Raw genomic sequence first — 16,019 nt, forward strand, 5'->3', positions numbered from 1 at the left:
CTCTGAGTCTAGGTCAGGAGCAAGCTTTGTCACAAACACACTCACCAGCTTAGTTGTCACTGCATGTATGTCCTCCACTGCACCAGTTCGAACTATTTCGTAGGTCTTCTTCTCTCTGGGAGGATAATTTGATATTACGGATAGTTTTTCTGTTGTTTGTCACACCATAGGACAAAACATTCAACATTTTTAGTTTTGAAAAACAACTTCAATTAATTTCAAAATATTACCATTCATGTATGAAATGTCTATTCTAAAACAATTCCAAAGTATACTATATATTTTTTATCAGATGCTTATCAACATGTTCAATGGTAAAGTCATCTTAGCTCATGGCAGCATTCAAGAATCATCCAGCAGTCAAAAGGAACGGAACTCGCACACCACTACAGCCGATGCAAAAAATATGCTTTTATTGTATGAAAAATTGCTACCCAAGAAGTGCGTGCAAAACGTTTTCGGTGATCAGACCATCCTCAGTGCAACCATACCATAGGGAGAGACTTCCTTATATAGGTAACGCCTATTCGGCGGCATACATTACATTAAAGGGGCTTGTTCGGTAGACGTGTTCTCTCTGTTTTTTATAAAAGGCACAGTTCACCTAATTGGTTATGCCAATGAAATAATCATACATTATTCATACATCAACAACTTAAATCAAAATCATAATTTAAACCCTTAGGATGCAAAGTTTTCAAATAGAAAATCCATTTAGTTTCACACTGGAGGGGAGCCTGTGTGGTGCAGCTTCTCCTGCGGGTAGAGAAAACTCTATCAATACCAGTGAATTTGAACTCTGACACTGTGTGATTCGCTTCAGTGAAGTGACGTCATTTCTATTAATCGTGCTCCGATGTTCATCCAGTGTACAGTATTGTAAGCCACATGGACAATAAATTACATACACCACACTAATGGAGTTACAGGTTATGAATTTCCTGATGTCGTACTTTTTACCAGTCGAGAAAGAGGTGAAAGAATTACACTTATGGACGTTATTGCATGAGGTGCAATTGCGAGAACCGTGAACGTAGGCTACGTTTAAAATAAAAGAGATAGTTTGTTTATTTTCTGAATATAACAGAAAGGAATCAGAATCTCAGAAACAACCATGTTATGCAGGCGACTTTAGACTTCTGCAAGCGGCTACATCAAGTCGAATCCCACCATCAGTAACAGGCCGTAGGCGACAGAAGTCCAAAACTGACTGACACAGAAACCGTGAAAATGTTGCCACAAAATGATGTTACGCATCATCGCACATTTTTAGAAGGGTACATGGAAATGTATTTTAGAGGGTATACGGCATATACCTGCATATCACGTAGACTACACCCCTGCGACAAGGAAAGAACCCAGTTATCCAGGCGTTCGCAAGGATGATGAGACTTGTCAAATGTGTGTAAAAAGTGAATGACTAGGAAAGAGTTCTGCACACTTGGCGTCAGCCTGGAGGACATGCGAGTTCTTTCTTTTAGTCATCTTGATCTGGTGGCTTAATGGAGTATGTGTCGTGCAACGTATGAGAGACCCAAAGCCAAGCACAGCGATCCCCCTGTCACTGGGCTGGCTTTCGTGGCGACCTGTTCTGACTCGTGCAAGGGCATCATCCAAACACTGCTTAGGGTATCCACGTTTGATGAAGTCATTGGGCATTTTCAGTGATTCAGTGACGGCCTCCTCATCTCTCAGACAAATGCGTCTAATATGCAGGAATTGGCTATATGGGAAGGTCGCTATTTTTATCAGTAGGCTTCATGCCCTGCCCACAATCCACAATCATGTAACAGTGGAAATTAGACTTCAATTTCAGTACGCCTCCATATTAAAAACAAGGGCAGTCAGGCCTATATCATGTGGGATGTTAGTATAGAGACTAGTAGTGACATCCATAGTGACTAGGAGTATGTCATCCTCCTTGAGGTCAGTGCAGTGATGATATCAATAAAATGTCCAGTGTCTCAGAGATAAGAAGGAAGGTCTTCAACGAGTGGCCTTACGTGGGCATCAATGAATGTGGATAATGGTTCCGTTCAAGAACCATTGCTAGAGACAATTGGACGTCCCGCTGGGAATTCGGTAAATGACTTGTGCACCATAGGCAATATGTATATGACAGGGACAGTTGGATTTTTAGCGATAAGATAGTCCCTTTCGGAGGAGGTGAGATATTGGTTGTTAAATTCTTCATGAATGAATTTATCTATCTCATGTTTGAAAGCCACCGTAGGGTTCCCTTTGAGTTTCATATAAGATGAATCATCTAACGATTGCCTCAGAACCTCTTGAGTTTCAAGGTGCGATAGAATTTAAATAATTCCACTTTGGTTTGGAAGGGGTTCGCTGAGGGGGTAGGCACGAAGGAGAGTCCTTTGTTGAGGAGGCTCTTCTCGTTCTGGCTGAAGGCAGTATTGGAGAGACTGACTAGTAATAATTCACCTTCTTCCTGGAGCGGTTGCTCTGCCGTGTTGGCAGAAGATTCGCAAATGCCGGCCTTTCTCTTGCCTTTCCAATGACAAATTGTCCTCATGTGCATCTATCTTCTTCCTCAAAGGAGTCATTTGATTCAATCTCCAAAGTCAAAGCATTTCCAAAATCCACCCTCTTTGATTTGTAGCAAGAACACACTTTAGGATATGAACAGAAACAACTCAGGTCTCTGTGCAGGATCACTCATGGAATCCCTGTAACTGGTTTGATGGAGGTAGCAGTTTGTCATAGGCCTCAATATCTTACTCTTCAATCCATTTGAATTTCACACATGTCTCTGTTTGGGAAGATAGAAACTCGTAGAAATCTCTTGGAGATTCCAAATCACTGCCTCTCAGACTTGTCCGCTGTTCTTTTGAGTGCTCTCCCAACGCCATCCGGGACTTTTTTGCCATGTGACCTTCCTGAGAAATTCTGAATTTTTAAAGACATTTTAAAGCCCATTCTGAAGGGAACTTTGCTTAACAGAAAGCAATTGGTCTTGTTTCTGTATTTGGTCACTAAACGATCACTGATAACATGTAGTGTGTCATGTTCCAGCATCACATCTTTCAGGACAGGGACGATGTGTGTCCAAACAGCGACTGCAAACCATCCCTTTAACGTGAATAACTCTGTCACTTACTTGGCTTTAGGAAAAACATTTTGAAGAGAGAGCTGGTGAATTTTTGATAGAAACACTGGTCATGCACCAACTCTTTGGGCCACTGGCAAATTACTAATACTCAATTGTTGCTACACCACCAGATACATTACCAGATTTGCAAGGTATTAGTATTTCTCAGGACTCCTTTGGGGGTAGATACTGTAGTTGTTTGGTTTTGGCCATTTGAATTTCACACATGTCTCTGTTTGGGAAGATAGAAACTCGTAGAAATCTCTTGGAGATTCCAAATCACTGCCTCTCAGACTTGTCCGCTGTTCTTTTGAGTGCTCTCCCAAAGCCATCCGGGACTTTTTTGCCATGTGACTTTCCTGAGAAATTCAGAATTTTTAAAGACATTTTAAAGCCCATTCTGAAGGGAACTTTGCTTAAAGGGATATTCCGCCATTTTTGGAAATACGCTCATTTTCCACCTCCCCTCGAGCAAAACAATCGATATTTACCTTGTTCCCGTTCATCCAGCCATTCTGTGAGTCTGGCGATACAACTTTTAGCTTCAGCCTAGCATAGATCACTGAATCGGATTAGACCATTAGCTTCTCGCCTGCTAGCTTCATGTTTAAAAGTGACTAAGATTTCTGATAATTTTCCCATTTAAAACGTGTCTCCTCTCAAGTTAGAAAGTGCAATAAGACCAACTGAAAATGAAACCTGGCGTTTTTCTAGGCTGATTTGACATGGAACTACACTCTCATCTGGCGTAATAATCAAGGCAACTTGCAAACATACCATAGGCGCAGTGATATCGTACGCAGCATCTGAAAATAGTCCCCATAGACATCAAGCAGTAGTAGTGCCAGTAGCTGCAAGTTGCCTTGATTATTACGCCAGATGAGAATGTAGTTCCATGTCAAATCAGCCTAGAAAAACGGCAGGGTTCATTATCAGTTGGTCTTATTGCACTTTCTAACTTGAGAGGACACACGTTTTAAATGGGAAAATTACCAGAAATATTAGTCACTTTTAAACATGAAGCTAGCAGGCGAGAAGCTAATGGTCTAATCCGATTCAATGATCTATGCTAGGCTGAAGCTAAAAGTTGTATCGCCAGACTCACAGAATGGCTGGATGAACGGGAACAAGGTAAATATCGATTGTTTTGCTCGAGGGAAGGTGGAAAATGAGCGTAATTCCACAAATGGCGGAATATCCCTTTAACAGATTGGTCTTGTTTCTGTATTTGGTCACTGGACGATCACTGATAACATGTAGTGTGTCATGTTCCAGCATCACATCTTTCAGGACAGGGACGATGTGTGTCCAAACAGCGACTGCGAACCATCCCTTTAACGTGAATAACTCTGTCACTTACTTGGCTTTAGGAAAAACATTTTGAAGAGAGAGCTGGTGAATTTTTGATAGAAACACTTGTCATGCACCAACTCTTTGGGCCACTGGCAAATTACTAATACTCAATTGTTGCTACACCACCAGATACATTACCAGATTTGCAAGGTATTAGTATTTCTCAGGACTCCTTTGGGGGTAGATACTGTAGTTGTTTGGTTTTGGCTGGTTGGCTGTAGTTGTTTGGTTTTGGCTGGTTGTGGTCATGCGTCATGGTTCTTTAATTTGTTCCTAGTTGATTAATCCTTGCAGATTTTGATGTTAAAGAACTTATATTGATCCCATTTTTCTATCAATCTCTAACCCCCACATGTCAGGTTCAAGGCCTTGTACTCTGATCTGAGCCAGAGCATCACTGCAGCCAATGATGCAGAAGACCTGCGCTGGTGGAGAAACACTCATGGCCCAGGCATGAGCATGAATTGGCCTCAGTTTGAGGTAAGAAGAGTCTGTTACATGAGCACGTACTGTACGCACATACACCAGAAATAAGTTTCCCTTCTGAAACAATCTGTCTTTACAAAAGAATGAACATTTTGAGATTTTATGTGATCTAATTTTGCTGGAACCCTGGTTTGAAGTCACGATTGTCCAGGAAGTTGACATAATTGTTGTCATTGTTGACATAATGGACGTCATTAGCTAAGTTAGCTAATCAACCTGGTTAGCATTGTTAGCATAGCTAGCATAGTTAGCCTTTTTTGTACAACTGTTAGAAATCATCCGAGAAGTTAGCTAATCAACCTGGTTAGCATTTTTAGCATAACTGTTAGAAATCATTAGCCAAGTTTGCTGATCAACCTGGTTAGCACAGTTAGCATTTTTGCAAGCCCACTCTTGCAGGTCCTCGGACATGCACATTTCTAGTTAGTTTCACTGGCGGGAAATATATCAGACCAGACGTTATTTGTGGGCACAGCAATGGTATAATCAGATAGTAAATAGTTTATTTCTCATGTACTTTGTACAAATCTGTACTAAATAATGTCACACAAATGACATATCAACAGTTTTAGCAGCATATACCAATGTCAGCAGCCATGTTTGTTAACTATTCACAGCTGTTTCAGACGTTGCCGCAAAGGATTATGGGTGGGGGGGCAGCTTGAAGTGTACATCCAAGCTGCCTTCAAAATGTATCGTTAATCGGGAAATCTAAGATATCTTAGAAGGCAGCAAAAATCGTTTTTCCGGTTTTGAACCGCACTTCCCTAGTTGAATATCTAAGAAGGCAGCAGTTTTTCCCGTTTCGAACAGAGCCACAGTGTAACACATATAGTTGTTGACTAGACAGTAAGGGTAGGTTTTGGTGGTTTTCATAAATGACACAATCAAGGTTTTACAGTTGTTGGATTCAGTGCCATTTTGCTATTTTAAACCTAACAATACAGACTGTCCAGTGTCTTTGGGGAAGGGGCAATGTTATGTTGTCAGCTAGGTAGACATGGATAAGGTTTAAATCATCTACAAATTTCCACCTGTTTGGAAAGTCTCTGGTAGCACAGTTGATAAGGAAGAGGAAGATCCGTGGCACCGTGAGCTCCCCCCCTTGATAAAGGAGAAATCCAGCAATTTTTCACATTAATCTGTTTCTCAAGGTCACTGACAGAAAAAAAGATAACAATCAGGTTTCAAATGAAACGGCTATTCAGTTTTCTTCTTGGTTATATTTATCGGACATCAAGTACATGGCCATATTAAGGCAGTCATGCTTTTTGCAGAGTCAGTTACACACGCCTGTCTAGTAGCATACTTGCTCTCTATTTTAGAAAGGGGCAAAGTATGCTATAAAAAGTGGTTGCTAGGGTAATCATGTTGGCTTCTAAGGTGGTTGCTAAGTTGTCATTAAGGAAGTGGTTGCTAGGTTGTTGTTAGGGTTCTTGAGATGGTTGCCAGGGTGTTGCTAGGGTAGGTATGGTGGTTACTGTGTTATAAAAAGTGGTTGTTAGGTTGGTTGCTAGGGTAATCATGTTGATTGCAAAGGTTGTTGCTAGGTTGACATTTTGGAAGTGGGTGCTAGGTTGTTGCTAGGGTACTCAAGATGGTTGCTATGGAAATTCTAGTGGTTACTGTGCTATAAAAAAAGTGGTTGTTAGGTTGGTTGCTAGGGTAATCATGTCAGTTGCTAGGGTACTTTGAATGATTGCTAGGGTGTTGCAAGGGCAATCATAGTGGTTACTATGTTATAAAAAGTGGTGGCTAGGGTAGATATGGTGGTTGTTATGCTAAATGTAGCAGTTGCTATCCTGATTTCTAGGGTAATCATGTTGGTGGCTAAGGTGGTTGCTAGGTTGTCATTATAGAAGTGGTTGCTAGGCTGTTGCTAGGATACTTGAGAGGTGGTTGCAAAGCTAGGGTACATGAGATGGTTTCTAGGGTAATTATAGTGTTCACTATGTTATAAAACTTGGTCGCTAGGTTAATCATGACGATCTGGTAGGTTTTGTTTGTAAGTCGTTGCTAGGTTTTTGTTAGGGTACTTGAGATTGTTGCTAGGTTAATTATAGTGGTGACTGCTATAAAAAGTGGTTGCTATAGTAATCATGTTGGTTGCTAAGATGGTTGATGGGTTGGCATTTTTGGTGTGGTTGCTAGGTTGTTGCTAGGGTATTTGAGATGGTTGCTAGGTTGTTGCTAGGGTTATTACAGTGGTTACTATGCTATAAAAAGTGTTATTTTGAAAATAGTTTGATTATATAGTAAATAGTTGCAAAATTCTGAACTTTATTTTCTTAAGGAAATAATAAGTAGAATAGAGTGTTTGTCAGGGTTTAAGGGAAAATCTTAACAGGCCCTGACCCTGTAGTGCACCCAATTTTTTGTGATCTCAAGATGTGTTCTAAATGATCGTTTGTTATCTAGCCAAATGCCCAGATATTTGTAATGATAAAGATAAAGGTAAAGGTAAGACAAAAAAGTAAGTCATATGATATCGTAAAATATAGAATTGAACAAATTATTGTAAAACAACACAGACAATTGCAAGTCTAATATCATGTGTAAAGGTTTACATGTATATTTGGTTTGTATAGGAATGGTCCCCTGAGGCGACACATTCCATTGGGAAGAGGGATAGGAACAATAAGGGAAATGATGAGGTCACCCTAACCAACATTGTATCTGCTGGAGATGAGACACCACAGGAAACCAGGTAGGAGACGCATGCCTCAACTGCTTCAACTATTTTATCGCAGTTTTAGCTCCATTTTAATAGCATCCTTACATATTCTTTGATGTATGTACTCCCAGAAACTATTATTAACCAGGAGTGCACTGAATCCAAGATTCAGTTTCGATTCTGCCAAATCATCAGCTTTTTGATGGGGTTCAGATTCTGCCAAAAACACATACCTTCTCTTGCTAATTGGTGGCGCTATGCCAGGCATGTAAATAGGACCTATGAATATCATCATGATATCCAATATTTTATTAAGTTTCAGATCAATCAGATCAATTTCAGATATAGCATATTGGGTCTTGAAATATTCACAAGAATCCATAGAAATTGAATATTAATGTAATTTGATCCAAAACTAGTTATGCAGATGTATAGTCCATCATATACACATATAATCATTCTATATCAGAACCCCTGAAGTATTTAATCCAAATGGGAATATGAAACTTCAAAGTGTTACCTTTCATTTGAGACTAAGATTCTGCTTCTGCACAAAGGACTTCATAGGCAGTAAGAATTTGATTGTCAGTACGCATTTTGGATAACCAAAAGTCCTATGGGAAGTTTCCATAGGGCATTTTACAAAACGCATTGGCATACCTTAGCAATCATAATAAAAACACAGCTATCCTGATTGTTTCCTAAGAAACTACAGGGTCTCATCAGGTCAGATATTTTATTATAGACCAAAGTATGTAGGAGCAATGCTCTTCTAAGTCCATGTAGAATTTGTTGATGATGTGCCATGTCGGGCAAAACAACTCAAAATGGGGCATATGCATATTATTATAAACCCCGTTGCATGCTTCACTTGTGTGTCATGTTGGTGTTTTTAAATCTCTGTTTTTCTCTCTACACTTCAAAACAGAGCTGTGAAGGACTATTCCTCAGAGTGGTCTGATGAGGAAAGCCCCAAGAAGTATATTGCAACAAATGGTGTGGAAGAAGAGGAAGATAAAATGGTTGCCGTTCGTGTGAGAGCTCTGTATGATTACTCAGGGCAGGAGGCTGATGAACTGAGCTTTCGAGCAGGTATTAATTCCTGTCCATTGTTAGTAATGACACCCACATCCTCCCCAATTACTGTGGTATGGGTAATTCCAAGTAAAATAACCTAAAGCAAGGGTTTTCAAACTTTGCAAGCCTGGTGTTTTTTCAGTCCCAAAATGTTCTGCCATACTGTCACAACTTTATTATTATTTTTAGCTTATAATGTTTTGGTTATATACTGTAAGTTTCTTTGGACAAAAGCATCTGCCAAATACTGTCAACATAAACTGTTTGCCTGTATTTAAATGTGCCGAGTGTGCAAGCTCTGCACATGAAATAGGTTACGGTTTCTACTGGAATAGTCTAGACAGGCTAATTTTTGACATTTCAGATATACACAGGAGAGATGTTAAATTCTTAGGACTATAGAAATTTCACACAACAGCTAATCAACAACCAAGCCTATATACTATCAAAAACAAAATCATTATTAAATTAACCTTTGTGGGCAAAAACATCACCAGCAGTTTGGATGTAAGGTTACGTTAGTCACCACTATAAATTAAGAAGACATCTGTGTTGCACTGGCACTCTTTTACAATGTCTCTCTACAATGTCTGTCCTGCCCTGGTTGCACCGGATTGTTGTGGTTAGCAGAAATGCAGATAACTGTCTCTTCTGCTCAAGATATCTTATACTCCGGTGGAGAGGGTCCCTTCAGACAAGTCGAAGTATTGTAAACTTGTGTACTCAGAGAATGTTTATGAAGTTTTTGTACAACACTTGTGTATATTCTGAGTGATAGCTTCAAATCAATTAGCATGTTCGACTTCTTGCAGCATTGCACAGATCTGGCTAAAAGTGATGCATGTTTGTATTGTACACATGCTTCACTTTCTGCCAGATATGCGCAGCAATACAAGAACTCCAACTCACCCACTGATTTGAAGCTACATGAATACAATAGAGGAGCTCCAGATTTAGGGAGTCATTCAATCTGACACATTTCACTGTTTTCCAATGGGTATAATATACAAATCTCTCCTTTTTTCAGGTGAAGAGTTGTTGAAACTTGGGGAAGAGGATGAGCAGGGCTGGTGCAAAGGGCAGCTTGACAATGGTGAAGTGGGTCTCTACCCTGCTAACTATGTGCAGAAAATTGCATCCTGACAGCAATTAAACCATTGTGCCTACTAGGCACACCACATCATTTCACGGTCAGTGGCACTACAGGCAAGGGGATGGGTAATTGCAAGGTGCTTTGACCATCTTACCTATGCCCATTTCCATTTAGCATCAGACATAAGTGCGCAGTTATGTATGCAAAATATTTGCATTTTTAAGAGCTTAAAAGATAGCGTTGAATAGTTTTGAAGAATGTTACATCTAGCAGGTCTAACATCTCCTCCTAAAGAATTACAAATGCAGTGCCTTTTTCACTAAGGTTCAAAGTTCTTTATCACTCTCAGCCAGCATTGACAACATACAGTAGGCAGCACAAGGGGCTGGACCTGTTATTCTGTCTGGCATCCAACAATTCTGATAACAAATTTCTGTCAGTAATTCGCCTTTCCTTCATACAGGAACTTGGTTGAAATGTTAACAATGTTTCACTACAGGCACTGCACTGCCCTACATTTAAAAAAGAAATCAATTTCACTTCACATGCTAGTCTTGTCATTTGTCTAAAATGTCCTCTTCAACCGTAGTTTAGTCATGTCTATTTTGTGGTCATCAATATGCAGTTGCATAGTTCAAAATGTGCAAGATGTTTTATTCACATTCCAGCCAGGTCTTTTCAAGGTTATTTCTTTTCTCTTTTTATTGATTGTGTGTGTGTGTGTGTGTGTGTGTGTGTATAATTAATAAAAACACACACACACACACACACACACACACACACACACACATACATATTTATACAGTATATGTATAACTATGTCAATGAAGTGCTTAAAGGGTATTTAGTTTAATTTTTCAACAAAAGATTTACTTTGAAGTTTGATAACAATTCAACTAGTGGTTGAAGGGTATGTGAAAATAATGATAGACTATTTTTCTGGTCTTCAGAACCAGCCTTCTTGTCTCCTTCACTGTAAAATACAGTAACCTGCTTTAACAAGCTGAAGTGTATAGGCCTAATTCTAAATAAATTGTTAAACTGTTACAATTGTCTGTGTGACTGTCTCATAAAATAATTGTTGAATATTCTATTAAAGTGGAACTATGCAGGGTTTCTTTTTTTTTTTTTAAAAAAGCTTAATTTACCTTAAAGTAACGTAGTAAGGTTTTTTGTCGGGCAGGTGTGAAGGATATGACCAAAGGTCGCAGATCCGGACACTGACCATTGCAGGCTTTTTTGAAAGAAACTTTGTCATGAATGTCTAACAGAACAAACACCTTATATCAAAAAGAGACAAACAAAAACACTCTTGTGTTGGTGAGTAGTTTTCACCACACCCCACTAAAAAGAGGTTTAATTCAAAAGCCAATTATTTAGACTTCGAAGAATATGCGAGACCACTGACGACTGCATTGAGAAAGCAAATGACATGTGAAGACATATTCGTGCAGCAAGGTTATCCAATAGCATGGGTTGACAAAGCCTACAAAACAGTCCTGAACAAACCTCGATCAGACTTGCTAAAGAAAAGTAAGAAAAAAGAAAAGCGATTCTCAGTCGCTTGCATTACATCTTTCTCGCCACTCTTGCATACAATACGTCCAACTTTCAAAAAGTATTGGCACATTCTAAAATCAGATCCTGAACTCTCACATGCGATGAATGACCTGCCGCTCTTTGTTTACAAATGTGAGAAGAATCTTCGAGATCTTCTCATTCAAACGTACACCTCATAGACACGCACCCTCCGCCACACTCACAATAACAAGTCTTTTTCAACTAAGAGTGTCATGACTTGCACCTCCACTCATGTAGTGTACAGTACATTTTAATGTGTCCATGTGGTCTGGTGTATAGGCAGGACCATAAGGCAGTTGAAACAACCCATTAGCAAACATACAGTAAGAGCTTTATTCACAAAAACGACAGGGACTACCCAGTCACAGTACAAGTTCAATGACAATGAGGATGATACTTCATCATTGCGTTTTTGCGACATTGAACAAGTCATTCTAGCAACCATGACTTGCTACTTAAAAAGACACTAGGCATTATGGATATTTACTTTGCAGACACTATAGCCACAAGGCCTCGACGATGAATTTAACATCAGTATAATGTTATGTTAATTTTGTGTTTTCTTTCTTTCTTTTTCCTCATGAATAGTTCATTGTACACTATATTGCCAAAAGTATTAGGTCACTGGGGGGCGCTGTGGCGCAACAGGCTACAGCGCTCATACCACATGCGGGTCCGAGCACCCACGGGGACACAGGATCGAGTCCGGCCTGCGGTCATTTCCCAATTCCACCCCATCTCTCTCTCCCACTTGCTTCCTGTCTCACCCTTCACTGTCCTATACAAATAAAGGCAAAAAAGCAACAAAAAAAAAAAAACCTTGACTCGCATATGAACTTAAGTGACATCCCATTCTTAATCCATAGGGTTTAATATGACGTTGGTCCACCCTTTGCAGCTACAGCTTCAACTCTTCTGTGAAGGCTTTCCACAAGGTTTAGGAGTGTGTTTATGTGATTGTTTGACCATTCTTCCAGGAGCGTATTTGTCTGGTCACACACTGATGTTGGAAGAGGAGACTGGTTCTCAGTCTCCACTCATTCGTCCCAAAGGTGTTCTATTGCAGTGATTCTTAACCATAGGGCCGCGGCCCAAACCTGGGCCGCCAGCAACCCACCGAGGGCCGCAACAAACTTTCAGTTTTGCATCTGTGGGCCGCAAGGGCTGCGGGACTGCCTTCAGGGGTGTCCAAATCAACTGCGCCCCGCTACGCACTTTAATTCGGCCCGCCGAGCATGCATTAGTTTATCATAGATCCGCCACGCACTTAGGTTATCATTGGTTATTCGCTATTTATTTTTTTTTTCAGCAACGACGTTGTGCTTGACATTACTGCAAACTACCTTACACTCTTCTTAGAGAACGTTTACATTTACAATGAATGTCAATGTCAAAACAGCATGTAGAGATGTTTGATACATAGAGATGATTGAAATCTCTATTGCAGCAAATCTAATTATGTATAACGTTACTCATAACGTACTGCAGCCACTGAATGGAGCCGGCAAGAGTCTTAAAGTGACAGTGCACCATTTATAAATAAATTAAACGGCATCATATTAGCCGTTTTTCTTAACGAATTTATTTTCTACAACAAAAAAATGCGTTGTCATTATTATAATTTATATTAAAATAATTCTATTTTAATAGGGGGGTGGGGGTGGGGGGGGGTAATATTGAATGGGCCCCGGGCCACTTTGTACTTTATAAATTGGGCCTCGAGGTCAGAAAGGTTAAGAACCCCTGTTCTATTGGGTTGATGTCAGGACTCTGTGTAGGCCAGTCAAGTTCATTCACACCAGACTCTGTCGTCCATGTTTTTGTGGACCTTGCTTTGTGCAATAGACCTCTGAAGTTCGCCTATAAAGAACCCAAAGTTGCCATCTTTGCCCAAATAAGAAGATCCGGGAGTTAGTTGAAGCAAACTGCCTATGGCAAGTTGCATTGTAAGTTAGCTCTGGGGTAGCAAGAATCAAAGTGTGCCATCTTCACCTACCGAAGATCACAGTATCCACTAGAAGGCAGTGGAGAAAACTGTATCGCAAAACGTCTGCATTTCCAATGTCATTATCCCTGCAAGAGTTTAAAGCAACACCATGGAGTTTTTTAACCTTCATAATATATTTCCAAGACCCTTGTGATGGTACATTGATTTACAATCGGTTGAATGACACGTCTGCCATAGCCTGACGGTGTCTGTATCGCTTTTACTGGCACTACGGAACTTTGGATTTCGGGTGTGCATCCATGCCCAAAAAGAACTACAAAATTCGACTGCTTTACGGCATAGGCTACACTTCCCCCGCCACTTCCTCAAATTCAGTGCGAGCCCATGTTGAATAGACAGTTATGGCCAAAGCAGCAACGAAACCCAAAGTGTTATGATACAAGTGTAGGCTAAACTTTGTCGGCTACAGCCTAATGTTGAAGTAGCGATTTATGACGAAGCCCTTTTTTAGGACAAAAAACAGTCAGTAGCCTATCTAAATGGGGTGTAGGCCTACACGTTTGGTAGGGGCTAGCCTACATTCTTGAAAGTAAATCACGATTAGACAGAAATAATATTTTAGGCAAACTAATGACTGAGTCATGTTTGTTTATTTACTTTTCTGGTGAAAGTGTCTTGCCACAGGCTATAATGCAAATCGACTTTTCTACTTTGCAGATTGCTTCATATTAGGCTATAATATTGACCATATAGACCAGGCATCACCAAATGGCGGACCGCGGTCCGGGTCCGGACCCAGTGACGCTGCTGTCCGGACCCGTTGAAATTGTCGGCCTAATATTATCAAAGAGCATCGTCCGTAGCCAAGCCAATCAACTCGATTGTTTACCTTTCAGCAACAGAGAATAGGCCTAGCGGGAGAGAGAGGAGATGAGAGAAAATGGCTTGCTCAAAAATGATGGTGAAAACCGAACTTTTTAAGATGAATGGACGGACGGACCAATACGTTCGTGCTGCTGTGAATATGCGCTGTGAAACTGTGGCGACGTTAACGTGCGTCACTGAGATCAAACACGGGTCGTTAGAGGAAAGGTACACGCAGAAGTCCGCAGTGAGGGCAAGTAAAACTTGAGAAGCACTCCGAGAGCTAACAAACAGACAAACAAACGCGAACCCCGATGAAAACATTACTTTCCTTGGCGGAGGTAGGATAATAATTATCAAATTGAAAGCACACTATGACAGGTCTACTCGTGTGATCACGCATGCATGTACAGGCAAATTAGTGTTCGTTAAAGATTGCGTGGATTTTGATGCAACACAAGAGAGCATTTAGCGATGGGACAGCAGCTGTGAATGAGTGCTTAATGCGGCTGCAGAAACTTTACAGATCCCATTGTCCGCTTCAACAACAAGATACAAGAACATCTGAACTATTATCAGAGGATACTAGAACGCAGTATGCAAAGGTCTTTTTTTCTTTTCTTAAAGATCCACTTTTATTTTATTCAAAAGATTCGGAATGTTTTACATTAGGCCTAGGCTGCTTGAAATAGGCCCTAAGTTCAGGCTGCTCAAAGTTATTTTGCACTTTATATTTATTCTATTCAGAATAAATTCAGTGTCTGTTGTCTGTCTTTCTTGAAATGTAGGCCTAGTAAAGACTACAGTATTGTTTTGCATTCAAGTACCATTCAAGTTAAGACTTTTTGGTATGTTACAAGCATATTACTTTGAAAACACTTGAAATGTAACAATAAATTAAATAGGCCTAGAAATGTACATGCGTTATTGATTTTATTAACTTCAGGGTAGCCTACACTATTTTCAGTGACAATTTAAGATTCGGACCTTTGCCGGGAGGACATTTTAGTAACTGGACCTCTTTGAATTTTAATTGAATACCCCTGCTGTAGATGAAGGGTGTCAGTGAGCACGTCCTCCAAAAAAGTGACCGAGACGTCTAAATTTTTTTCTAAATATATTTTGGGAGCCGTGTGTTCAAAACGAGTACAAATCATAATGCAAAATCGAACGAGACTATTACCTGGGCAGATCTTTACTTGGAACTATTTTCAGCCTCATCGCCGACGAAGCACCGCTAGCTAGGCGCAAAGTTCTCACGTAGCAGTCTTGTAAACTCCCAACTAGCTTCGACTGGAACTTCACAAGTGGTGCTACGTGAGAACTTTGCGCCTAGCTAGCGGTGCTTCGTCGGCGATGAGGCTGAAAATAGTTCCAAGTAAAGATCTGCCCAGGTAATAGTCTCGTTCGATTTTGCATTATGATTTGTACTCGTTTTGAACACACGGCTCCCAAGATATATTTAGAAAAAAATGTAGACGTCTCGGTCACTTTTTGGAGGACGTGCTCACTGACACCCTTCAACTACAGCAACTGTTCTAAGCTAAAGCTAACATCGCTGCTCCCAAAGCAGGAGAATGCCCGGACGGATTTTAACCGGGTTTTTTTCACTGTTCTAACTCTGGGGGTGACCGAGACTAGCTTAATTTCATTTTTGGGTGGCGTATTCCTTTAAGGACAGAATAGTACATGCACAAAGCGAGCAATGTTAAAGCCAGACAGAGCTCCATTCTAAAGCTGCCAAACTCCACAACTCAATCGTCGAAATTTCGGTGTCTAACACTCGTTTTCATGCTAGGCAATACAGAAAACGGGCTTAAAGTGTAAAATACCG

At 40.3% G+C, this 16,019-nt stretch overlaps 1 protein-coding gene across 4 annotated transcripts in view; it reads left to right on the forward strand.

Annotated features, from left to right (window-relative positions):
* The window catches only part of pacsin3 (protein kinase C and casein kinase substrate in neurons 3), a 28,374-nt gene extending 18,038 nt beyond the window's left edge, over positions 1 to 10,336 (forward strand). For all 4 annotated transcript variants that reach the window (XM_062549114.1, XM_062549118.1, XM_062549115.1 and 1 more), the window contains exons 8-11: positions 4,822 to 4,942; positions 7,537 to 7,655; positions 8,551 to 8,714; positions 9,727 to 10,336. In XM_062549114.1, coding sequence (XP_062405098.1) covers positions 4,822 to 4,942; positions 7,537 to 7,655; positions 8,551 to 8,714; positions 9,727 to 9,842 — 520 coding nt within the window. In that variant the 3' untranslated portion in view covers positions 9,843 to 10,336. The remainder of the gene's footprint in view (positions 1 to 4,821; positions 4,943 to 7,536; positions 7,656 to 8,550; positions 8,715 to 9,726) is intronic.
* Positions 10,337 to 16,019: the final 5,683 nt, after the last annotated feature.

Source organism: Sardina pilchardus, chromosome 11 (genome assembly GCF_963854185.1).
Source record: "Sardina pilchardus chromosome 11, fSarPil1.1, whole genome shotgun sequence".
NCBI lineage: Eukaryota > Metazoa > Chordata > Actinopteri > Clupeiformes > Clupeidae > Sardina > Sardina pilchardus.